Raw genomic sequence first — 26,634 nt, forward strand, 5'->3', positions numbered from 1 at the left:
TAACTTTTCATGATTTTTACTGCAAACTATATACTGTATCTCTGAGAGAAAACACACGGAGGCAGAACTCCACTCTTTCCTAGAGGGAATCTCGCTACCTAAACTATCAGAGACCGACCAAGAAGATCTCAACTCCCCCTTCACTCCTGAGGAGATCCTGGAGGCAATTACCTCCATGCCACCTAATAAGTCTCCAGGCCCAGATGGATTCCCCAGACAGTTCTACAAAGCTTTTTGGCCCCAGCTTTGCCCTATCTTCATGCCAATGCTGGAGGATTTTTGCAAAAACTGAGTTCTCCCAGACTCAATGGACACAGCTCGTATTACAGTTTTGCTCAAAAAGGACAAGGACCCCCTATCCGGCTCGTCCTTCCGGCCCATAAGCTTGTTGGATTTCGACTATAAAATAATTACCAAATTGCTCGCCAAAAGACGAAACACTCTTCTTCCCAAAATAATAAAAGCGGACCAAACTGGATTTATTAGAGACAGATACTCTTCTGATAACATTCGCCGTCTTTTTGATATTATTGATCAAGTAAACGCACAGAAGACTCCTGTCCTGCTGGCTTCACTGGATGCTGAGAAGGCGTTTGACAGGATGGAGTGGAGCTTTCTGTTTTCAGTCTTAGAAAAGTTCAATATGGGCCCAAATTTTATTAAATGGATCAAATCACTATACTCTCATCCAAATGCCATGGTGACTACTAATGAACTGAACTCTGACAGATTCCCTCTGGAACAGGGCACAAGACAAGGGTGCTCGCTGTCCCCCCTGCTCTACTTGTTGGGGGCGGAGCCTCTGGCAGAGCTGATAAGGAGCAATCCAAGTATTATGGGTGTTTCTGCAGGCGGCCTGCAGCACAAATTTCACTTTACGTGGATGATGTCTTGCTCTACATATCCAACCCTGAGAAATCCCTCCCTCTCATTTTAGACACAATTGCTCAGTATGGCAAATTTTCAGGTTATAAGATTAATTTTAACAAATCCACTATCTGCCCTCTCAATATTACACTCACCAGCTCTATGAAGACACTATGTCCTTTCCAATGGAAAACACAGGGGTTTCAATACCTCGGGATCTTCATAACACCAGATCTGAATAGCCTTTTCAAGGAAAATTATCTTCTGCTCCTGGATCGAATCAAGAACGATCTCCAAACCTGGATCTCCCTCCCAATTAGCTTAGTAGGAAGAATTAATGTCATCCGTATGAACGTCCTCCCTAGACTGAACTATTTATTTCAGATGCTCCCATGCTATCTCCCAGTTTCCTTTTTCAAAACAACTAACCAAAGCATCCCCAAATTTATATGGGGCAATAAAAAAACCTAGGATCAAGTTTTCCACTCTATCGAAAACCTGAATCTAAGGGTGGTCTTGCCCTTCCCTCCCTTCAATTGTACTACTGGTCTGCCCAAATCCGCAACATGCTAACATGGATCACAAACAGACAGGAGTCAACGTGGATTCAGATAGAAGCCCAATCCTGTGGTTCATTGCCCTTAAGCTCAATTATATTCATTAATAACTTTAGCGAAGTGGGCAACATAGCCAAAACCTTTGTGATTTACAGCACCCTACTAGCGTGGAGGGACAGTAAGAAATACCTGGGCATTTCCTCCCTAATAGGTTCTCACTCGCCTATAGTAGGCAACCCAGACTTGCCAAAAGCCCTGAGGGATGCCAACTTTAATCTTTGGCATACTCTAGGAATCAGGACCTTTTCAGACCTATTTCATCAGAAAACCACTACACTGAAATCCTTTCAAGAGCTCTGCAGTGAAGTCAATGTGCCAAGATCCCATTATTTTAAAATATATTCAAATTAGACATGTAATTTCCTCATTTACCTCCAAGAGGAGGTTTAGAACTCAGTTGAATGAAGTTGAAACCCTTCTTGTCACAGCACAATCCATTAAAGGCAAAATATCTTACATCTATAGACTCCTTTCTGAGAAAGGAGGCTCTTCCTTTACTCCTTTGAAAATAATTTGGGAAAAGGACCTTGGTCTGACTATCAGTGATGAGTTATGGGCGGAGGTTTGTAACAGGGTATACTGCACCTCTACTAATGTAAAAATGAAATAATCTAATTACAAATTGTTGTACAAATTTTATTACACTCCTTTGAGACTCCATAGAATGAAAACAGATATGTCTCCTAACTGTAAAAGATGTACCTCTGAAAGTGGAACCTATATGCATGTATTTTGGAGCTGTAGAGAGATTGCCAGATTCTGGCAATCTATACATACTGCTGCACAGAAAATACTAGATGTACAGTTTGATATGACCCCGTGCATCTATCTTCTTAATGCCCAGCAGGACTTTGCTCTTGATCCTGACAGAGAAAATTTGCTTATGACTATTACATACTTTGCTAAGAAATGTATTATTCTATTGTGGTCCTCTAATACCTCTCCTACATTTAACATGTGGATTGACCAGATTGTTGACTTTCTCCCTCTTGAAAAGCTCACTTATGAACTCCACAAGAGACAGCCCAAGTTTGATAGACTCTGGTCTCCACTATTCAACTATATTTCAAACTGGACAGAGTGAACGGGGTGACTAGGGAAATGTGCTGCATTGCTTAGACCTTCACCCTATTTTTATATCCAAATTGATCACATGAGTAGAAACTCGAGTCAGTTTCCTCCTATTTCATTGTATATTGTATACACACGTTATGTAAGGTGCTGTAAAACCTAAAAACGAATTATTGGCTCGTCGTCTCAGCGAAGGCTAGAAATAGTTAATAAGAACCTTGATAGCTGCTGCAAGTTTTCTATATGTTTTTTGTGTGTTTTATTTTTTTTACATTTGTGAGTACGTGTAGGTATGTAGGATATGTGTGTGTGTATGGGTGTGAATGTATATATGTATATGTGTACGTATGTGTATCTGTGTGTATGTATGGATGTGTGTGTATATATATATATATATATATATATATATATATATATATATATATATATATATATATATATATATATATATACCAAAAAAAAAACTTTTATTATTTTTCTTAATCTTTTATTTTAATTGTATTTTTTTTAAATGTATTATTATTATATATTTTAACTTATTTTTTAAAATATATTTTTTAAGCCTGTCACATCTGTGAATGTGGAATGTGTTTTGTTGGTTGATTGAAAAACAAGAAAACTTAATAAAACTGTAAATTGAAAAAAAAAAGAAAATACATGGTAGTCTATTATGCAGTAATAATCACATTGTATGCAAAACAGAGTAATGTTGTCCGGAATACTGTGTAGAACATGCCAACACACACACACACACACACACACACACACACACCCTGGCATTAGTGTAATTAATGGAACACACACACATAGCACTTCAGATATGTCCCACAACCAACATTCAACCATATATCAATGATTCACTGTAAAATAAATGTCCTGTAAAATAAACCACACTTAATTTACAACAAATAAAATAATAAATGATGCCGGACACTCAGTGAGAAGGGAATGAACTGGTTAAACTTCTCAAGAGAAACACTCAAATTTCAGTCTTCTGTGGATAGCCTGCATTTACATTTTCTGTATGGTAGTGTGACCTGTAGATGGTAGTAAAGGTATACTTTTGCTGCAGATCCACTTCCACAGCACAAACCTTTCTGGACAAGAAGCCTGCCTACACATTTGTCCCTAGCATGTGTGTGTGTATTTGAAGCAAAAAAAGACTGAATATTGCAACACACTTTTATGATACAGATTCATTCTTCATTATGTAGCACTGCACAGCTATAGTTTTTTCAAATACCAAATGCACCTGCAGCATGTTACTGGCTATCTGAGTGACTTGTGTTGTGAGAAGAGAACCAGAACTCAAACAAGAACTCCTGGATGTAATTGTATAATATTGTTAAATATTTTAAGTAACATATGGTAGCATACACGTTCCATGGTAGCAAATCAAGCTAGCTAGTTAGTTATATGTTACAACGTTACATTATATTGCCTTGCCAATGTTTGTGTGAATCCTATTCTTGCCGACCTTCCACATCAACAAGCGACGCACGCGCATCTTTGCTCAGCTGTCTCCTGACCCTATCGGTTTCACTGGGAAGACTTCCGGTTGTGTGTCATGGCGGCATGGTAAAGCTTGCTCAAAGGGAAAAATAACCAACCCGTACTGTCTTTTTTAGACAGCGGTTTGGGTATTTATTTCGGGCTTAACATCGCCACGAACGTCCACATTCGTATTGGGAATTGCAAGCACTCATTAGCGGTCTCCATCCGCTCGGCCATGGCGGCACATAAACCAGTGGAATGGGTTCAGGCCGTGATAAATAGATTCGACGAGCAGGTAATAAAGTGTTTATGAGTTGGAAGTGGGAGTAACGTTAGTTACCTGCAACCAGTTAATCTTTTGTAGATGGCTTGTGTCTGTAGCTAACTTATTTCTGCAATCGCAAAGTTTATGCTATCCTGCTTTCTTGTTGAGTACAGTAGGTAGGTTGGTACTAGTATATAGACAAAGTAACGTTAATAAACGTTACGACACATTTTTATCTGTGGTTTAGATTGTGAACAAACGTGCAAGTTACTTTCAGTTAGCAAGCTAACTAGTTAACTACGCATGTAACTAGCTAGCTAGCCAACTAAACATGCATTTTCATGTTACATAGATTTTGGGTGTTGGTATAGCTAGGACTGTTAATAGAGGTTGCACACAACGGCTAATATTGACTAATTCTGCCAGACAATTTGGGGAAAAGATGTCACTACCAGCTAGCTACTCATAAAGTTAGCTAATTGTAAACAAATGAGGTGTGACATGCACAATTAAGTACTCTAGCTTGTTACCTTGCACCTTGTTACTAGTTTTATTAGGTTTGAGTCAACTGAATGGACATATGCCTCCCTCCCTGTTATGTCACATGCAGTGAAAAAATGCTGTCAGCCAACAGTCATGTTACCGAATGTGGGTTTGCAACCTGGCCATGTTTCTGCTCTGAGGTAAAGGCCTCAATACTAAGATAAAAAAGCATTATGGATCTGTACTAATTGGCAGACATACGTTTTTGTATAATACCTACTTCTATAATTACTACATCCTTAAAGTAATATATTAGTACTGTGAGTTTCTTAATCAAACACAGATTTGAGTGTGCTTATGTGCTTGTGGTCACCACAGCAGCAGTCTACAAGGCTCGCCCAACAACCACAGATTGTTGGTGACATTGACAAGTTAAGCAACTGATAGTTTTAGGGTGGACTGTTCCTTTATTTGCCAGAATCTAGCAATATCTACTTAAAACAATCTTATGGTATTTGTTTCATTAGTCCATTGTTGACATAGTCCCAAAATGTTTTGCTTGTCAGCAATCAGGTTTTCAAGCTAGACTATATATACAAAATAATGTGGCCACCCCTTTCAAATTAGCCATACCCGTTGCTGACAGGTGTATAGAATCGAGCACACAGCCATGCAATCTCCATAGACAAACATTGACAGTAGAATGGCATTACTGAAGAGGTCAGTGATGTTCAACGTGGCACCGTCATAGGATGCCATCTTTACAACAAGTCAGTTTGTAAAATTTCTGCCCTGCTAGAGCTGCCCCGGTCAACTGTAAGTGCTGCTATTGTTTAGTGGAGATGTCTAGGAACAACAATGGCTCAGCCGTGAAGTGGTAGGCCACACAAGCTCAGACAACGGGACCGCTGAAACGTGTTGTGCCAAGAAATTGTCTGTCCTCTGTTGCAACACTCATTACCATGTTCCAAACTGCTTCTGGAAGAATTGTCAGCACAGGAACTGTTAGTTGGGAGCTTCATGAAATTGGTTTCCATGGCCGAGCAGCCGCTCACAAGCCTAAGATCACAATGCAAAGCGTCGGCTGGAGGGGTGTAAAGCTCGCCGCCATTGGACTCTGGAGCCATGGAAACGCGTTCTCTGGAGTGATGAAAAATGCTTCACCATTTGGCAGTTTGACGGACAAATCTGGGTTTGGCAGATGCCAGGAGAACGCTACCTGCCCGAATGCATAGTGCCAATGGTAAAGTTTGGTGGAGGAGGAATAATAGTCTGGGGCTGTTTCATTGTTTGGTCTAGGCCCCTTAGTTCCACTGAAGGGAAATCTTAACGCTACAGCATACATTCTAGACGATTCTGTGGTTCCAACTTTGTGGCAACAATTTGGGGAAGGTCCTTTCCTGTTTCATCATGACAATGCCCCTGAGCACAAAGTGAGGTCCATACAGAAATGCTTTGTCGAGATCGGTGTGGAAGAACTTGATTTGCCTGCAAGGAGCCGTTAACTCAACCCCATCAAACACCTTTGGGATGAATTGGAACGCCGACTGCGAGCCAGGCCAAATCGCCCAACATCAGTGCCCAACCTCACTAATGCTCTTGTGGCTAAATGGAAGCAAGTCCCAGCAGCAATGTGAGAACATCTAGTGGAAATCCTTCCCAGAAGAGTGGAGGCTGTTATAGCAGAAGAGGGGGGACCAACTCCCTATTAATGCCCATGATTTTGAAATGAGATGTGTGACAAGCAGGTGTCTACATACATTTGGTCATGTAGTATATGTAACTTTCAATATACAGCATATGCTATTGTCCAGAATTGATAGACTATCCCTTTAAGGGTGCCAAAGATTCCTCTAATGAACTTGAGCTTTAAGCTGTGAATCATTGGGTCAGGTAGTCTAGCCAGTCCATCAATCATTTTTTACACTGTCTGTTGTCCCTAACTTTCTCATCCGGAGTCATTATCAGTCACCTTTTATCATATTGTAAGGTTGTACACTTTCCAACAAGTCAGCTGGAGTATTTTATGTTGCTTGAGAGCTGGTATGTCTGTAGAGCAGCTCTGGTTTTCAATTTCATCCATTGGAAACTGGGCTTTGTCTGTTTTGGTCATCAAAGACCCCTGCCAAAGGGACTGGAACAGATGGTTCTGTAAGTAATGCTGCCAGAAATTCTTCACTTAAGACTCATTTTAGTGAAAGCTGTTCTACAAATATACTTGAAAAGGGTTAGGCCTAGTTTAGGGCTACCAGAGTTTGCACTATGCAATGGTTTGGATTTAGCCTAAACTTGCTTTAAGTGCCATCGCGCACTGTCAACTGCCCTCAACTCCAGTACAACTTCAGGTATAAGACTCTCTCATACCTCCCTTTTATTTGCCTTTTCGAAAGGGAATATCAGCACTTTGTGTTCAGTTTGGGTAGGTTCTGGGCCTCTGGTTTCAGAGGCTACAGAGGGGTATTGTACCCAGACTTAGCGGCTCTGCTCGGCTTATTACAGTTTGATGAAAATATAATAAGGGATTAAAACCACCTTGTGTTAAGACTATTTAGAGGCCTCTAAGTCAGGGGTACTCGAGTACTATTTGAGAAGGTCGGGTCACACACATTTCCAAGGTGTCAAAGGTCCAGATGGATAATAAAATGTATTGGCGTAGTAACAAACCCCCACCTCGCAACCCCAAACTGTTCACACCCCTCTTGTTGGCGTTGAGAGAATGTTTCAGTTTCAAAGTCAATTTCCCACAATTCTACACATTTTGCACGTGGCAGAGATTTTTGCTGCTGTTTTTAAAGCTAATTTCCTGGAATTCTATGCATTCTTCCATGCCTTGCGTGTTTATATGATACCAGGGGTTGAAGCCTGACTAAGTAAAAAAATACAATAAATATACAGTGCAGCCTCATCATAAAATGTATTAAATAAAACATTTTCCTTAGCAGTCTACACACAATATCCCATAATTACAAAGCGAAAACAGTTAAAAAAAAAAAATTTTAAGCAAATTTATATATATATAAAAAAACTGATACCTCATTTACTTAAGTATTCAGGCACTTTGCTATGAGACTCGAAATTGAGCTCAGGTGCATCCTGTTTTCATTGAGTGTCCTTGTTGTTTCTACAACTTGATTGGAGTCCATCTGTGGTACATTCAATTGATTGGGCATGATTTGGAAAGGCACACATCTATATATATATATATAAGTTCCACAGTTGACAGTGCATGTCAGAGCAAAAACCAAGCCTTGAGGTCGAAGGAATTGTCCGTAGAGTTCGGAGACAGGATTGTGTCGAGGCACAGATATGGGGAAAGGGTACAGAAATTGTCTGCAGCATTGAAGGTCCCAAAGAACACAGTGGCCTCCATCATTCTTAAATGGAAGAAGTTTGGAACCACCAAGACAATTCCTATAGTTGGCTGCCCCGCCAACTGAGAAATTGGCGGAGAAGGGCCTTGGTCCGGTAGGTGACCAATAACCCGATGGTCACTCTGACAGAGCTCCAGAGTTCCTCTGTGGAGATGGGAGAACTTTCCAGAAGGACAACCATCTCTGCAGCACTCCACCAATCGGGCCTCTATGGTGGAGTGGCCAGACGGAAGCCACTCCTCAGTAAAAGGTAAATGACAACCCGCTTGGAGTTTGCAAAAGGCACCTAAAGACTCTGACCGTGAGAAACAAGATACTCTGGTCTGATGAAACCAAGATTGAACTCTTCGGCTTGAATGCAAAGAGTCACGTCTGGAGGAAGCCTGGCACCATCCCTACAATGAAGCGTGGTGGCAGCATCATTCTGTAGGGATGGTTTTCAGTGGCAGTGACTGGGAGACTAGTCAGGATCGAGTGAAAGATGAATGGAGAAAAGTACAGCGAGATCCTTGATGAAAACCTGCTCCAGAGTGCTCAGGACTTCAGATTGGTGCAACGGTTCACTTTCCAACAGGACAATGACCCTAAGCACAAGCCAAGACAATGCACGAGTGGCTTCAGGACAAGTCTCTGAATGTCCTTGAGTGGCCCAGCCAGAGCCTGGACTTGAACCAAATCAAACATCTCTGGAGTGACCTGAAAATAGCTGTGAAGAGAAGCTCCCCATCCAACCTGACGGAGCTTGAGAGGATCTGCAGAGAAGAATGGGAGAAACTCCCCAAATACAGGTGTGCTATGCTTGTGGCGTCATACCCAAGAACACTCGAGGCTGTAGTTGCTGCCAAAGGTGCTTCAACAAAGTACGGATGAAAGGGTCTGAATACTTATGTCAATGTGATATTTCCGTTTTTAAAATAAATATATAAATTAGCAAAAGGTAACTTTTTTTATTATTCGGTATTGTGTGTAGATTGATGGGGAAAAAAACAATTACAGCCTTCTAAAATTGATGTAACAATATGTGGAGGAAGTCGAGGGGTCTGAATACACACTATATATATTTTGACCCCGTTCTGGGTCCGAACATTGTCCGCCAGTTGATAATGGGGGCTGTAAGTCATAGGATTTTATGTGTTCGCTTTATGACGGGAAGTTCATGCTCAGAATCAGATTTTCTGTGTGAACCTTTCTTATTTTGTCTGGAAACAATGAAAGGGTTGTGAACATTGAACACTAAGTTGTTATCAACTTAGTGTTTGCAACAGTTGTTTGCAACTTCAGATTCCTAAATTGACTTGGTTGTTATACATGTAAAAATGCCCCCCCAGAGAGGTTGGTGGATGCCAATGTGCTGTACTAGATTAATGAGAAAGAAGTACCTCAACCTAGTAGTATTTGTCCTCACAGCCCAGAATTGCCATATTTCCTGTCACGAACTCTGATACCTCCTGCGCCCGACCTGTTGCTTTGGCCTGTTGATTTTCTTATTTTTATTTTGTTCATAGGTGTTTGTGTCAACACCTTCTGCTAGCCAGCTAGCTAGCTCGGTTACAATGTAGCCCACTTCGCTTGGAATAGCGAACAAACATTTCCAGTGCTTTAGAAGCTGAGTGTATTACGCTCTTGTCCGGGACAATGTTGACAATCTGGAGTTCCATTGTGGCAATTGTTTGCTAGTGAGGATTACAGGAATGAAGTTGCTATTCTTAGCAAGCAAATCAAGGGAGGGACTGTGAGATGTTCTGAGCAGATTGACATAAGGAATGGCTTTCCTGCACTGGTTCCTCCTCTCTTGATCTGACAGGTCCAGACATCCCACAGCAGGCCGTGCCCCATCTCTGGTAATCAAAGGCGTACGTTATCCTGCTTCTCGTGGGCCCTTGAAAGGTTCAACGAACTGTGTAAGGGGTAGAAATGGGCAGATTTATCCATTCCCTTCTCTGGCCGTTGTATTGGGACGTTCAATGGTGAGAAATGTCTCAGTCCCTGGAGCAAAAACTTTGCTATGAGTACTGGACATCAATAAGCTGCTCCCTAACATTATAAACCAGCGTCAGGACATCAATAAGCTGCTCCCTAACATTATAAACCAGCATCAGGACATCAATAAGCTGCTCCCGAACATTATAAACCAGCGTCAGGACATCAATAAGCTGTTCCCTAACATTATAAACCAGCATCAGGACATCAATAAGCTACTCCCAAACATTATAAATCAGCATCAGGACATCAATAAGCTGCTCCATAACATTATAAACCTGCATCAGGACATCAATAAGCTGCTTCCTAACATTATAAACCAGCATCAGGACATCAATAAGCTACTCCCAAACATTATAAACCTGCATCAGGACATCAATAAGCTGCTCCCTAACATTATAAACCAGCATCAGGACATCAATAAGCTGCTCCATAACATTATAAACCTGCATCAGGACATCAATAAGCTGCTCCATAACATTATAAACCTGCATCAGGGCATCAATAAGCTGCTCCATAACATTATAAACCTGCATCAGGGCATCAATAAGCTGCTCCATAACATTATAAACCTGCATCAGGACATCAATAAGCTGCTCCATAACATTATAAACCTGCATCAGGACATCAATAAGCTGCTCCATAACATTATAAACCTGCATCAGGACATCAATAAGCTGCTCCATAACATTATAAACCTGCATCAGGACATCAATAAGCTGCTCCATAACATTATAAACCTGCATCAGGACATCAATAAGCTGCTCCATAACATTATAAACCTGCATCAGGACATCAATAAGCTGCTCCATAACATTATAAACCTGCATCAGGACATCAATAAGCTGCTCCATAACATTATAAACCTGCATCAGGACATCAATAAGCTGCTCCATAACATTATAAACTAGCATCAGGACATCAATAAGCTGCTCCCTAACATTATAAACCTGCATCACGATATCAATAAGCTACTCCCAAACATTATAAACCTGCATCAGGACATCAATAACCTGCTCCCTAACATATTAAACCAGCATCAGGAAATTGAGTCTCATAGTTAATGTGGGATTCAATGACATTGTAAAGGGCAGCTCAGAACAGCTTTTAAATAACTGATTGGGTCAGCAAGCACCCTTTAATATATGTCCCTCTGCCCTCCCTAAATCGTGGCTTTGAACGTTTCAGCAGACTTTTAGCCCTCCAAAACTGACTACGAGACTTGCAGCTCTGGGTGTAACATTTCTTTGGACAATTTTGATTACCTTCTGGAAGCAAAGCTAATTTTATAAGGAGGATGGGATCCACCCAAATCATTTGGATTCCTGGATCCTTTCACAGCATTATAAGGCAGCATTGAGACAATTACTTATAATTGACTCAAGCACAGCTCAATTAATCCCTAACATTGAGATGTCATAATGGTTTAGCAAATGTACATTATCCCAGGGGTGTTGGAAGACCCAATGTAAGCAACCTAATTGATTTCCCTCTTACTGCCCTGAATGCCTCTGCTGATCCCACAGCTATTGTATGCAGTAATCATGTGTTTATGAACCAGTTATACTGTTAGCACTGAGGGGGTGTACCCTAGTAGGGAGTCCACTGTGTGCAGCTCACCCTGCACTAATATAAATAACATGAGCATGTGCTTCTACACCTGCATTGCTTGCTGTTTGGGGTTTTAGGCTGGGTTTCTGTACAGCACTTTGAGATATCAGCTGATGTACGAAGGGCTATATAAATACATTTGATTTGATTTATTAATGCAAAGCTAGCTGGTTAAGCAATGAAAACAATCAAGCCTCCTTAAAGTGCTAAAAATAGCAAACGTTAACATATGTAGCTTCAGAAACAAGGTTCATGAAATCAATAATTTGCTAATAACAGATGACAATCTCTGAAACTCACATAGATAATAATGCCTTTAATACAATTTATAGTAACACTGTTAACAAGGCATGTCCTATAGGCTGTAGTTTTGTCGCACCTGAATTACTAAATAGAGCCATGGCAACATGGAACTCTAATCCACATCAGTTAACTGATGCAAGCAGTAGAATTGGATAAAAGAAATACAGCTATAAATGCACCTTATGGAACAGCGGGGAATGTGAAGAGACACATACAGGTACAGACACGCACACGGGCGCTAGCACACACTCTACACACGTACATTGTAATATTGTTGTGTAATGGATTCATACACTTTGTGTTGTTGATAACAATTGGTAAGACAGACAAACATTGTCTTATTATATGTCCCTTCCATTAATGAATTGATGGTATTCTAAGAGAAAGGCCCTTGTATTCGCATGAAGATCATTGAGTCAAATGTTTTATGTTACACAAATTAAACATAATTCATCTTAATGTGAATGTTCTAAACTTCCCATCGAGGCACAATAACAGTTCTCTTTTCATGAAAAATAGGCCTCACTTTAATTACATTTCTTCTCGTGGCCCTGTCCTCTCATCCAATGTTTCTCTCCTTTCCCCTGTTTACCCCGATCATGTAATCCGAACACAGTGCTTTGGTGTGTACGTATACAATGTTAATCAGCTCTGCCAAAGTGCACATACGGGAAGAGATGGCTCCATGACCTTTTAGAAATTCTAATCCCGGCCTGTGAAACAAAGTGCTTACTGTCTGTGGTCCCGGACAGACCGGAGCTGAACTGGATGTGAAAGATTTGAAGCAGGGATGGTCCTGTGTGGACAGTGTGCACTCCAGTTCAGACTCCTGATTATTTTCTTACCCCCTGTCTTGGGACTTCAATTCCCAGGCCCAGGTTTCTCCCTGAGGGGCCCCAGTGGTAAAGTGGATCCCGATAGTAAGCAGTCATAGGTCTGCTGCTTAAGGCTCATTAACACTCCAGGCCTGATGTGCTCTGCATACGCACTAGCCAGCTACACCTCTAGGCAAGCTTAAAGGGGCTCCTCCTGCCCACAAGGTCTGGCCCAGCTGTGGATGTGATGTCTTTGTTCACACAGATGTAGCCTGCAGGTGTACAGCTGTGGGTGTACACCAGAGTTGTGGCAAGGTGAGGTTCTTGATAGCACAGGGCTTCATTGTTCTGACTGCAGGGTGTCTGTTCCTTGCCCTTTGTCAGGTGTCGTAGGCGTCCTCATAGCACCAGAGGTGTGGCATAACACTAGTGTGAAAAATATTGAATGTAGATATGTCTAGTGTGGATGTGTAGACATGTAAACACAGGATAAGAAGGTGAAACCATGGCTTCATGTAATTCTATTAGGCTTGCTCAAACCTGCTGCATATAGTGCATTTGGAAATTATTCAGATCCCTTGACCTTTTCCACATTTTGTTATGTTACCGCCTTATTATAAATAATAATTGTATCGGCAATCTTCACACAATACCCCATAATGACGAAGTGAAAACCGGTTTTTAGATTTTTTGCAAATGTATTAAAACAACCTACTTTAAACCCCTTTTTTCTCCCCAATTTCGTGATATCCAATTGGTAGTTAGTCTTGCCCCGTAGTTGCAACTCCCGTGCGGACTCGGCAAAGGTCGAGAGCCATGCGTCCTCTGAAACACGACCCTCGCCAAGCTGCACTGCTACTTGACACACTGCTCGCTTAACCCAGAAGCCAGCCGCACCAAGATGTCGGAGGAAACACCGTACAACTGGTGACCGAAGCCAGCGTGCAGGTGCCCGGGCGCCACAAGGAGTTAGAGCGCGATGGGACAAGGACATCCCAGCCGGCCAAACCCTCCCCTAACCCGGACGACTTTGGACCAATTGTGCACCACCTCATAGGCCTCCCAGTCGCTGCCGGCTGCAACACAGCCGGGGACCAAATCCGGATCTGTAGTGACGCCTCTTGCACTGCGACACAGTGCCTTAGACCGCAGGCGCTACTCGGGAGGCCGATAGAAATACCTTATTTACATACGTACATACTCCGGTGCGTCCTGTTTCCATTGATCATCTTTGAGATGTTTCTACAACTTGATTGGAGTCCAGCTGTCTAAATTAAATTGATTGGATATGATTTGGAAAGGCACACATCTGTCTATATAAGGTCCCACAGTTGCCAGTGCATGTCAGAGCAAAAACCAAGCCGTGAGGTTGAAGGAATTGTCTGTAGAGCTCCGAGACAGGATTGGGTCGAGGCACAGATCTGGGGAAGGGTACCAAAAAATGTGGAGGAAACCTGGCACCATCCCTATGGTGAAGCATTGTGGTGGCAGCATCCTGCTGTGGGGATATTTTCCAGGGACTGGGAAAGTAGTCAGGATCGAGAGAAAGATGAATGGTGCAAAATACAGAGAGATCCCTGATGAAAACCTGCTCCAGAGCACTCAGGACCTCAAACTGGGGTGAATGTTCAACTTCCAACAGGACAACAACCCTAAGCACACAGCCAAGACAACGCAGGAGTGGCTTCGGAACAAGTCTCTGAATGTCCTTGAGTGGCCCAGACTTGAACCCGATCAAACATCTCCAGAGAGACCTGAACATAGTTGTGCAGCGACGCTCCCCATCCAACCTGACAGAGCTTGAGAGGATCTGCAGAGAAGAATGGGAGAAACTCCCCAAATACAGTTGTACCAAGCTTTTAACGTCATAGCCAAGAAGACTTGAGGCTGTAGTTGCTGCCAAAGGTGCTTCAACAAAGTACTGAGTAAAAGGTCTGGATACTTATGTAAATGTAATTTCCGTTCCTTAACTTTTTAAATACATTTGCAAACATTTCTAAAAACCTGTAGATTGAGAAATAAACAATTGACTTAATTTTAGAATAAGACTAATGTAACACAATGTGGAAACATGTAGGGGTCTGAATACTTTCCGAAGACAGTGGACCACACAGTGCCTAACGCGTTCACCCGTGGCTAGATTCTCTTGTGACTTTAGAATTTTTTTTTCTTTCTCTTAGCTTCCCGTTAAAACAGGACATCAGAACAACCACACCAAAGTCAGCACAGAGCACAACAAGGAATGTCTCATCAACATCTCTAAGTACAAGTTCTCCCTCGTCATCAGTGGCCTCACGAACATACTAAAAAATGTGAACAACATGGTAAGTGGAGCTTTTAACTTAACACTTTTAGCTGTTTATTTGACTTTAGCATGAGTAATGGGGATCACTACATTGCACGTCATCAACCCTACTAGAGACCTACCGAGTAATCTGCATGGCCGATTTAACTTGAAATCAGCCCTAATTTTCGGCAATTTTCAGCATTTTGCAGGTTTTTCTACTTACAAAGCATGTAGAGGTCTGTAATTTTTTATCATAGGTACACTTCAACTGTGAGGAATCTAAAACAAAAATCCAGAAAATCACATTGTATGATTTTTAAGTAATTCATTTGCATTTTATTGCATGACATAAGTATTTGATCACCTACCAACCAGTAAGAATTCCGGCTCTCACAGACCTGTTAGTTTTTCTTTAAGAAGCCCTGTTCTCCACTCATTACCTATATTAACTGCACCTGTTTGAACTCGTTACCTGTATAAAAGACACCTGTCCACACACTCAATCAAACAGACTCCAACCTCTCCACAATGGCCAAGACCAGAGAGGGTGTAAGGATATCAGGGATAAAATTGTAGACCTGCACAAGGCTGAGATGGGCTACAGGACAATAGGCAAGCAGCTTGGTGAGAAGGCAACAACTGTTGGCGCAATTATTAGAAAATGGAAGAAGTTCAAGATGACGGTCAATTACCCTCGGTGTTGGGCTCCATGCAAGATCTCACCTCGTGGGGTATCAATGATCATGAGGAAGGTGAGGGATCAGCCCAGAACTACACGGCAGGAACTGGTCAATGACCTGAAGAGAGCTGGGACCACAGTCTCAAAGAAAACCATTAGTAACACACTACGCCGTCATGGATTAAAATCCTGCAGCGCACGCAAGGTCCCCCTGCTCAAGCCAGCGCATGTCCAGGCCCGTCTGAAGTTTGCCATTGACCATCTGGATGATCCAGAGGAGGAATGGGAGAAAGTCATGTGGTCTGATGAGACAAAAATAGAGCTTTTTGGTCTAAACTCCACTCGCCGTGTTTGGAGGAAGAAGAAGGATGAGTACAACCACAAGAACACCATCCCAACCGTGAATGATGGAGGTGGAAACATCATTCTTTGCGGATGCTTTTCTGCAAAGGGGACAGGACGACTGCACCGTATTGAGGGGAGGATGGATGGGGCCATGTATTGCGAGATCTTGGCCAACAACCTCCTTCCCTCAGTAAGAGCATTGAAGATGGGTCGTGGCTGGGTCTTCCAGCATGACAACGACCCGAAACACACAGCCAGGGCAACTAAGGAGTGGCTCCGTAAGAAGCATCTCAAGGTCCTGGAGTGGCCTAGCCAGTCTCCAGACCTGAACCCAATAGAAAATCTTTGGAGGGAGCTGAAAGTCCGTATTGCCCAGCGACAACCCCGAAACCTGAAGGGTCTGTATGGAGGAGTGGGCCAAAATCCCTGCTGCAGTGTGTGCAAACCTGGTCAAGAACTACAGGAAACGGATGATCTCTGTAATTGCAAACAAAGGTTTCTGTACCAAATATTAAGTTCTGCTTTTCTGATGTATCAAATACTTATGTCATGCAATAAAATGCAAATTAATTACTTAAATATCATACAATGTGATTTTCTATGATAAAAATTACAGACCTCTACATGCTTTGTAAGTAGGAAACACTGCGATTTGGCAGGTTATCAAATGTTCTCCCCACTGTATAAGATTTTTAGAAATCTGTAAAAAAAAAAAAAAAAAAAAAAAAAAAATCTGTATTGGCTTTTCTTGGTGCTCCAGTAATCGGTATAGGCGTTGAAAAATCATAATCGGTCGACCTCTAAACCCTACCTTCTAGTAGGCATGTGTATTGTGTGAAAACTCCAATTCAACTCAAGTGTAGGATGCACACAAAGGGCTGGAAGTGTTGTTTGCTGAATCACTGTGTCATCTGTGTCTGTAACCTCTCCTCTCCAGCGTATATTTGGGGAAGCTGCTGAGAAGAACCTCTACCTCTCCCAGCTAATTATCCTGGACACACTGGAGAAGTGCCTAGCATCGGTGAGGAAACCCCCATACAGTCTGCATCCACTGTATCCCACCTTACATCACCTTTAGTTGGTCTGCTAACTTATCCCACTACAGTTGTTTGTGTGTGCTTGTGTATAAACCGTTCTCCATTTTAGTTTTTAGCCCTCCCAACTCACAGTTTTCTGTTATTGAATATTATCAGTCAAGAGCACTGGCCTCAATATATTGGCTCTTATTGCACCAATATTCTAAAACGCTATGGGTCTTCCAACACAACGTCAGCATTACATTGGTTGGCTGGATCTCTGTTCTGTCTCTCTCTGTTTTTTACAGACAGACCTCTGTTAATACACTTAAACCCCTTCCTTCAGTCGTGCTTTCTCTTCACCTCTGAAATAGGTGCCTCTGCTCTGATCTGTTCTGCAACTGTGCAGCAGAAGATTACATTTGCAGGTGTTTCCTTGACTTTTGTTAGTGCTTTCCCTGCCTCCAATGGGATTCCCGGAAGTTTCCTGTATAGGTTTTTCATTAGTGCATGTTGTCAGATAGAAGCCAGCTGCTCCCCTCATGGATGCTATGGAACTCTCGTTTTGAATTAGACATCTTACGTTTTAAAATGTAAGTATAGTAGTTGTTTTGTGTTCGACTATTTCCTACATAAGGGTGAGCAACAGGTTTTGAATGCAGTTGTATGCAATCTGTCCTGGTATGAGGCTGCCAATTTGACCCAACGAGTTTTGGAAATGAGCCAATGGGAGCGCTGGTGAATCCCAGGTCGGACATGCTGTGCTTTTGCCCCAAAGAGACGCACTTAACCCACATACATGTATTGCATATCCAGCTGGATAAATCCAAAGTACAGTCGTGGCCAAGAGTTTTGAGAATGACACACACATACATTTTCACAAAGTCTGCTGTCTCAGTTTGTATGATGGCAATTTGCATATACTCCAGAATGTTATGAAGAGATTAATTGTGATCAGATGAATTGCAATTGATTGCAAAGTCCCTCTTTGCCATGCAAATGAACTAAATCCCCAAACAACATTTCCACTGCATTTCAGCCCTGCCATAAAAGGACCAGCTGACATCATGTCAGTGATTATCTTGTTAACACAGGTGTGAGTGTTGACGAGGACAAGGCTGGAGATCACTCTGTCATGCTGATTGAGTTCGAATAACAGACTGGAAGCTTCAACATTGCTTGGAATCATTGTTCTTCCTCTGTCAACCATGGTTACCTGCAAGCAAACACGTGCCGTCATCATTGCTTTGCATAAAAAGGGCTTCACAGGCAAGGATATTGCTGGCAGTAAGATTGCACCGAAATCAACCATTTATCGGATCATCAGGAACTTCAAGGAGAGCGTATCAATTGTTGTGAAGAAGGCTTCAGGGCGCCCAAGAAAGTCCAGCAAGCGCCAGGACCGTCTCCTAACGTTGATTCAGCTGCGGGATCGGGGCACCACCAGTACAGAGCTTGCTCAGGAATGGCAGCAGGCAGGTGTGAGTGCAGTGAGGCGAAGACTTTTGGAGAATGGCCTGGTGTCAAGAAGGGCAGCAAAGAAGCCACTTCTCTCCAGGACAAATATCAGGGACAGACTGATATTCTGCAAAGGGTACAGGGATTGGACTGCTGAGGACTGGGGTAAAGTCATTTTCTCTGATGAATCCCCTTTCCGATTTTTTGTGGGGCATCCGGAAAAAAGCTTGTCCGGAGAAGACAAGGTGAGCGCTACCATCGGTCCTGTGTCATGCCAACAGTAAAGCATCCTGAGACCATTCATGTGTGGGGTTGCTTCTCAGCCAAGGGAGTGGGCTCACTCACAAGTTTGCCTAAGAACACAGCCATGAATAAAGAATGGTACCAACACATCCTCCGAGATCAACTTCTCCCAAAAATCCAGGAACAGTTTGGGGTCGAGCAATGCCTTTTCCAGCATGATGGAACGCCTTGCCATAAGGCAAAAGTGATAACTAGGTGGCTCGGGGAGCAAAACATCAATATTTTGGGTCCATGGCCAGGAAACTCCCCAGACCTTAATCCCATTGAGAACTTGTGGTCAATCCTGAAGAGGTGGGTGGACAAACAAAAACCCACAAATTCTGACAAACTCCAAGCATTGATTATGCAAGAATGGGCTGCCATCAGTCAGGATGTGGCCCAGAAGTTAATTGACAGCATGCCAGGGTGGATTGCAGAGGTCTTGAAAAAGAAGGGTCAACACTGAAAATATTGACTCTATGCATCAAATTCATGTAATTGTCAATAAAATCCTTTGACACTTATGAAATGCTTGTAATTATACGTCAGTATTCCATAGTAACACCTGTGGAAATGATTATTTCTGTCATTCTCAAAACTTTTGGCCACGACTGTATGTGAGAAGTTGCCACTGATAACCTGAAAAGAACTCCTTATTTTCTCAGATAACCTAAAGAATCCAGCTTGCACACATACTTTCCTCTCATGGTTTTCCTTCTCTTTTTCTATGTCTTCCTCTTCCCACTGTCCCCCCAGCAATCCAAGGACTGCCTACGTCTGGATGAGACCATGCTGGTGAAGCAGCTGCTGCCTGAGATCTGTCACTTCATCCACACGTACCGCGAGGGCCACCAGCACGCTGCTGAGCTCCGTGCCTCCGCCTCAGGGGTCCTCTTCTCCCTCAGCTGCAACAACTTCAACGCTGTCTTCAGCCGCATCTCCACCAGGTAATGCTAACCCTGATCCTGAGGAGCTACAGACTGTGTTGGCTAATTCTGTGTCAATGTCACTGTTGATCAGGTGTGTTAGTACAGGGCTGGAACAATAGCCTGCTCACCCTGTTGTTCTTCCAAGGTCCATGGCAATTGATCTACGTTATTGTCTTTTGTCAAAAAATGCATTTGTGTCTTTTAAAAAGTTCCACTAGACCTGATTTTCCCAGAAGTGTAGTATTACAAATTATTTTGTGCCCTCAGAAGTCATGATGAAGAGACTGTTTGTGCCCCCATTCCTGCTCATGTCATATGAGAAGTTTACTTGTTTGTGTACCTAAGCAATTCCGTTTAGCAGCCAGTCATGGACAAGGTCACCGAACTGTTAGCCCAGTCATGAATGAAATCCCTCCCTCCCCACCCAGGATGTTCAGGATGGTGCAACGTTATAGAAAGTAAAAAGAGCGCGATCAGGATTCCCTGTTTTATTGTTCTATTAGGTTCATTTTCCCTCATGATGAAATTGGGGAGGGCACTGTGGATCTGTCTCCGTACGTTCATCACTACGATGAATGATACATCCAGCTATAGAGATCTGACATTTATAAAATTATACTGATTGGCCCAAGTGGGGTGCTATAGTAATCAACTGAAATTCCAAACTTTGAACAAGCATATTTCCTATCCCTTTTGAGTTATTGTCATGAAATGTGGTTAATATTTGCAGCCTCTCATGAGCAACAAGTTTACCATGACAACTTATAATTTCAGTACTTACAAATGAAATGGCTTTCCACACAACATACAGTGCATTTGCTAAGTATTCAGACCCCTTGACTTTTCGACATTGTTAATTTACAGCCTTATTCTCATCAATCTACACACAAAAGCCCATAATGACAAAGCGAAAGCATTTTTTTTTTTTTTTTTGCAAAAAAAACCAAATGCCTTATTTACAGAAGTATTCAGCCCCTTTACAATGAGATTTGAAATTGAGCTCCAGTGCATCCTGTTTCCATTAATCATCCTTGAGATGTTTCTACAACTTGATTGGAGTTCTGCTGTGTAAATTCAATTGATTGGACATGATTTGGAAAGGCACACCTGTCTATATAAGGTCCCACAGTTGACAGTGCATGTCAGAGCAAAAACTGAGGTCGAAGGAGTTGTCCGTCGAGCTCCGAGACATGATTGTTTCGAGGCACAGAGCTGGCGAAGGGTACCAACAAATGTCTGCAGCATTGAATGTCCCCAAGAACACAGTGGCCTCCATCATTCTTAAATGGAAGAAGTTTGGAACCACTAAGACTCTTCCTATATCTGGCAGCCCGGCCAAACTGAGCAATCAGGGGAGTAAGGCCTTGGTCAGGGAGGTGACCAAGAACCCGATGTTCACTCGGACAGAGCTCTGGAGTTCATATGTGGAGATGGCACATAACAGCCTGCTTGGAGTTTGCCAAAAGGCACCTAAAGGACTCTGATCATGAGAAACAAGATTCTCTGGTCTGATGAAACCATGATTGACCTATTTGGCCTGAACGCCAATCGTCACATCTGGAGGAAACCTGGCACCATCCCTAAGGTGAAGAGTGGTGGCAGCATCATTCTGTGGGGATGTTTTTCAGTGGCAGGGACTGGGAGACTAGTCAGGATCGAGGGAAAGATGAACGGAGCAAAGTACAGAGGTCCTTGATGAAAATCTGATCAGGACCTCAGACTTGGGCGATGGTTCACCTTCCAACAGGACAACGACCATTAGCACACAGTCAAGACAGCACAGGAGTGGCTTCAATACAAGTCTCAATGTCCTTGAGGGGCCCAGCCAAAGCACGGACTTGAACCCGATCGAACATCTCCAGAGAGACCTGAAAACAGCTGTGCAGCGACGCTCCCCATCCAACCTGACAGAGTTTGAGAGGATCTGCAGGGAAGAAGGGGAGAAACTCCCCAAATACAAGTGTGCCAAGCTTGTAGTGTCATAACCAAGAATACGCAAGGCTGTAATCACAGCCAAAGGTGCTTCAACAAAGTACTGAGTAAAGGTTCTGAATACTTATATAAATGTGAGACATTTCTAAAAAACAGTTTTTGCTTTGCCATTGTGCGGCATAGTGTGTATATTGATTCGGGGGGACGGGACAATTGAATCCATTTTAGAATAAGGCTGTAGAAAACTTGAAGGGGTCTGAATACTTTTCAAATGCACTGTAAGTTGGAAGAATTGAGACAAAGACCGCCACATTCGTCAGGGGCAAGGTTTCTATCTGCAACATTCTGAACGTTTCACATCATTGATCCATATGTCAGTGTTCTGTCTTGAAGGAAGATGGGATGTCAAAAAAGCAGGCTCTACAAGGCTGTCCTCTTTTCCCTATTGTCCACGCCTTCTTCTTTCCCTCCTTTCTAATGAGAAGCTGTGGTAGAATCAAATCTCAGGATATCATGTTTGACAGGACAAACTTGTTCCCCGGCAGTGTTTAAAATTCCTTATCCATTGTGTTCTCCCCCAGGTTGCAGGAGCTGACAGTCTGTTCAGAAGACACTGTGGATGTCCATGATATAGAGCTCATGCAGTACATCAATGTGGACTGCTTCAAACTTAAAAGACTGCTCCAAGGTAGCTACTCACTCAATTCCCTCTGTCATACTTCATGTATTTTTTAACTCCTGGATTCTGTGTATTTTGATGTTTTTTGCTAATACTCTATTACTTTTCACTGCGTCCTCTCAGAAACGGTATTCAAATTCAAAGCCCTGAAGAAACCTGCCCAACTTGCTGTCATTAACAGTTTGGAAAAGGTTTGTGTGCCAATATATCTGTATTCAGTGCTGCTGTTTTGTGTTTATGAAGTTGGTGTATTATATTATTTGTGGTTTTCACTACTGCCACCTCTTGGCTGCTGGTGAAATGTTTAAAATAAAATGTTCCACTTTGAGGACATCACTATGCAGGTTTCCATTGACCCAGGTTTATTTGGCAAAAGATTATGAAAACAATGTATTTAAAATAAATGATTGACTAATAATTTAGAAGGTACATGTGATGCCAGACACAACTATAAAACTCCACAACACAGTTAATTGCTAAATATATATTTAACTTCAAAATAATATATTTTTGCAGGACACCGATTATCCTGACTTTCAAGAAGGCCTGAATTGCTTTTACTTGCTTTTCTGGTTGGCTGAATGCAAGTTGCACTATCCAATTATTTTACAGGAGTGCAAGTTTCACCATGGCACGGACCGTTGCAATACGTTGCCACATGAGACTTATTTAAACATGGCATGTAGTAGTCAATTCTTATATTATTTCCATGCTGGATTTTGCGGGCTACCTGAGACATGAAGCAGATAGGAGGGAGGGCTACCTGAGACATGAAGCAGGTGGGAGGGAGGGCTACCTGAGACATGAAGCAGATAGGAGGGAGGGCTACCTGAGACATGAAGCAGGTGGGAGGGAGGGCTACCTGAGACATGAAGCAGGTGGGAGGGAGGGCTACCTGAGATATGAAGCAGGTGGGAGGGAGGGCTACCTGAGATATGAAACAGGTGGGAGGGAGGGCTACCTGAGACATGAAACAGGTGGGAGGGAGGGCTACCTGAGACATGAAACAGGTGGGAGGGAGGGCTACCTGAGACATGAAGCAGGTGGGAGGGAGGGCTACCTGAGACATGAAGCAGGTGGGAGGGAGGGCTACCTGAGACATGAAACAGGTGGGAGGGAGGGCTACCTGAGACATGAAGCAGGTGGGAGGGAGGGCTACCTGAGACATGAAGCAGGTGGGAGGGAGGGCTACCTGAGACATGAAGCAGGTGGGAGGGAGGGCTACCTGAGACATGAAACAGGTGGGAGGGAGGGCTACCTGAGACATGAAGCAGGTGGGAGGGAGGGCTACCTGAGACATGAAGCAGATGGGAGGGAGGGCTACCTGAGACATGAAGCAGATGGGAGGGAGGGCTACCTGAGACATGAAACAGATGGGAGGGAGGGCTACCTGAGACATGAAGCAGGTGGGAGGGAGGGCTACCTGAGACATGAAAGAGATGGGAGGGAGGGCCACCTGAGACATGAAGCAGATGGGAGGGAGGTCTATCTGAGACATGAAACAGATGGGAGGGAGGGCTACCTGAGACATGAAACAGATGGGAGGGAGGGCTACCTGAGACATGAAGCAGGTGGGAGGGAGGTCTATCTGAGACATGAAGCAGGTGGGAGGGAGGGCTACCTGAGACATGAAGCAGATGGGTGGGAGAGCAGACAGGCTGTCACCAATTTATTAATGCGCAAATTGCCGAAAACAAACCATGTTTATTCGATACCTAGGTTTTGGCCCTAATTTTAGTAAAACAATTTTTTTTGGGGGGGGGGGTCTGACGTCATTAAGTCCAACTGTTTTTATCGACAAGACGGTTGAATGGAAATGCACCGTAGCAGGCAGTTGATATATTTTCTATGCAAACATTCTAAATGTTGTAAAAAATAACTGGACAAGTTCATGGAAACGTACAGTACCAGTCAAAAGTTTGGACACCTACTCATTCCAGTTATTTTTTTCTACATTGTTGAATAGTGAAGACATCAAAACTATGAAATAACACACGTAGCCATGTAGTAACCAAAAAAGTTTTAAACAATTCTAAATATATTTGAGATTCTTCAAAGTAGCCACCTTTTGCCTTGATGACAGCTTTGCACACTCTTGGCATTCTCTCAACCAGCTTCATGAGGTAGTCACCTGGAATGCATTTCAAATAACAGGTGTGCCTTGTTCATTTGTGGAATTTCTTTCCTTAATGCATTTGAGCCAATCAGTTGTATTGTGACAAGGTAGGGGGTATACAGAAGATAGCCCTATTTGGTAAAAGACCAAGTCCATATTATGGCAAGAACAGCTCCAATAAGCAAAGAGAAACAACATCATTACTTTAAGACATGAAGGTCAGTTAATACAGAACATTTCAACAACTCTGAATGTTTCTTCAAGTGCAGTCGCAAAACCCATCCAAGCGCTATGATGAACTGGTTATCAGTTTCATCATAGCACCACAGGAAAGGAAGACCCAGAGTTACCTCTGCTGCAGAGGATAAGTTCATTAGATTTACCAGCCTCAGAAACTGCAGCACAAATAAATGCTTCACAGAGTTCAAGTAACAGACACATCTCAACCTCAACGGTTCCGAGGAGACTGTGTGAATCAGGCCTTCATGGTCGAATTGCTGCAAAGAAACTCTACTAAAGGACACCAATAAGAAGAAGAAACACGAGCATTGGACATTAAACCGGTGTAAATCGGTCCTTTGGTCTGAGGAGTCCAAATTTGAGATTTTTGGTTCCAACCGCCGTGTCTTTGTTTAAAATTCAAGACACACTTAACCAGCATGGCTATCACAGCATTCTGCATTAATACACCATCCCATCTGGTTTGCGCTTAATGGGACAATGACCCAAAACACACCTCCAGGCTGTGTAAGGGCTATTTGACCAAAGGAGAGTAATGGAGTGCTGCATCAGATGACCTGGCCTCCACGATCTTCCTACCTCAACCCAATTGAGATGGGTCATTCCTCATAGTTTTGATGTCTTCACTATTACTCTACAATGTAGAAATGAAGAAAAATCCTTGAATGAGTAGGTGTGCCCAAACTTGTGACTGGTACTTTAGCTACTGTCAGTTCTAGAGGACAGTTAAATGTTTTTGTTCCTCCGCAGGCCTTTTGGAACTGGGTGGAGAACTACCCTGATGAGTTTACCACGCTCTACCAGAGACCACAGACAGACATGGCAGGTCAGTATTCTCAATAGCCTTGTATTGGACTGAAACAGATACTGTCACAACATGCACTTAAAAAAAAAAATCCATGTTAAATCTCAAAACGGATTCAAAGGGACTGTAGGGAACAGTTAAGGACACTCAAGAAGTTAGGTGAGTTTAGGGCTATCTCACTCGTGTGTGTCTGTCTCTGTGCACGCCCTTTAGATGCTGCAGAGAGGCTGTTTGACCTGGTGGACAGCTTTGCTGAGAGTGCCAAGAGGAAGGCAGCAGTGTGGCCTCTACAGATCATCCTCCTCATCCTCTGTCCCGAGATCACACACGTCATCTCTCGAGAGGTGGTGGAGGAGAGCAAGGCCAACAAGGTGAGATGAGAGAACACACACACACACACACTGAGATTAAATAGGTAGTGTGACTTATAGTTGCTTTCTCTGTCTTGCTACAGAAGCTGTTCCTGGAGAGCTTGAGGAAGGCCCTAGCAGGCCAGGGGGGCAGCAAGCAACTAACAGAGAGTGCTGCCATCGCCTGTGTCAAACTGTGCAAGGCCTCCACCTACATCAACTTGGAGGACCACTCCGGCATCTTCCTCCTGGTGCAGTCCTTCGTGGTGGACCTCAAGGTCAGAACGACCAACCACTCTGTTGCCATTTGGGTGCTAGGGAATGCTACAGCAGTGGTGTCAAATCAAACACACATGGTTAGCAGATGTTATTGCGAGTGTAGCAATGCTTGTGGATGCTTGTCTGGGTTTTATGTTAGTCATTTATGTTGTGGAGTAAAATTGACAATGTCCTCTTCTGTATAGACATTTCTATCTACAACGTCCTGAACGGTAAACTCTGATTGATATGCCTACGGCTACCCCTTAGACCTTTTAGAAGTGCAACTGTTGTGCTAGTGCTACCGCTATGGAGCTATGACCATTTTTCTAATACCCATCCAACCATCTCAGAACTACACAAAGCCCCTTGTGTTATGGT

General features: G+C 43.0%; 1 protein-coding gene across 4 annotated transcripts in view; it reads left to right on the forward strand.

The window, feature by feature from the left end:
• Positions 1-4,096: 4,096 nt before the first annotated feature.
• Positions 4,097-26,634, forward strand: part of LOC139382196 (neurofibromin-like) — a 106,109-nt gene continuing 83,571 nt past the window's right edge. For 2 of the 4 annotated variants that reach the window (XM_071126075.1, XM_071126076.1), the window contains exons 1-9: positions 4,097-4,344; positions 15,058-15,201; positions 17,126-17,209; positions 19,701-19,891; positions 22,387-22,493; positions 22,608-22,675; positions 25,591-25,666; positions 25,859-26,016; positions 26,100-26,273. In XM_071126075.1, the coding sequence (XP_070982176.1) occupies positions 4,285-4,344; positions 15,058-15,201; positions 17,126-17,209; positions 19,701-19,891; positions 22,387-22,493; positions 22,608-22,675; positions 25,591-25,666; positions 25,859-26,016; positions 26,100-26,273 (1,062 nt within the window). In that variant the 5' untranslated portion in view covers positions 4,097-4,284. The remainder of the gene's footprint in view (positions 4,345-15,057; positions 15,202-17,125; positions 17,210-19,700; positions 19,892-22,386; positions 22,494-22,607; positions 22,676-25,590; positions 25,667-25,858; positions 26,017-26,099; positions 26,274-26,634) is intronic. The other 2 variants (XM_071126077.1, XM_071126078.1) reach the window with 1 other exon arrangement.

Source organism: Oncorhynchus clarkii, chromosome 24 (assembly GCF_045791955.1).
Source record: "Oncorhynchus clarkii lewisi isolate Uvic-CL-2024 chromosome 24, UVic_Ocla_1.0, whole genome shotgun sequence".
Lineage (NCBI taxonomy): Eukaryota > Metazoa > Chordata > Actinopteri > Salmoniformes > Salmonidae > Oncorhynchus > Oncorhynchus clarkii.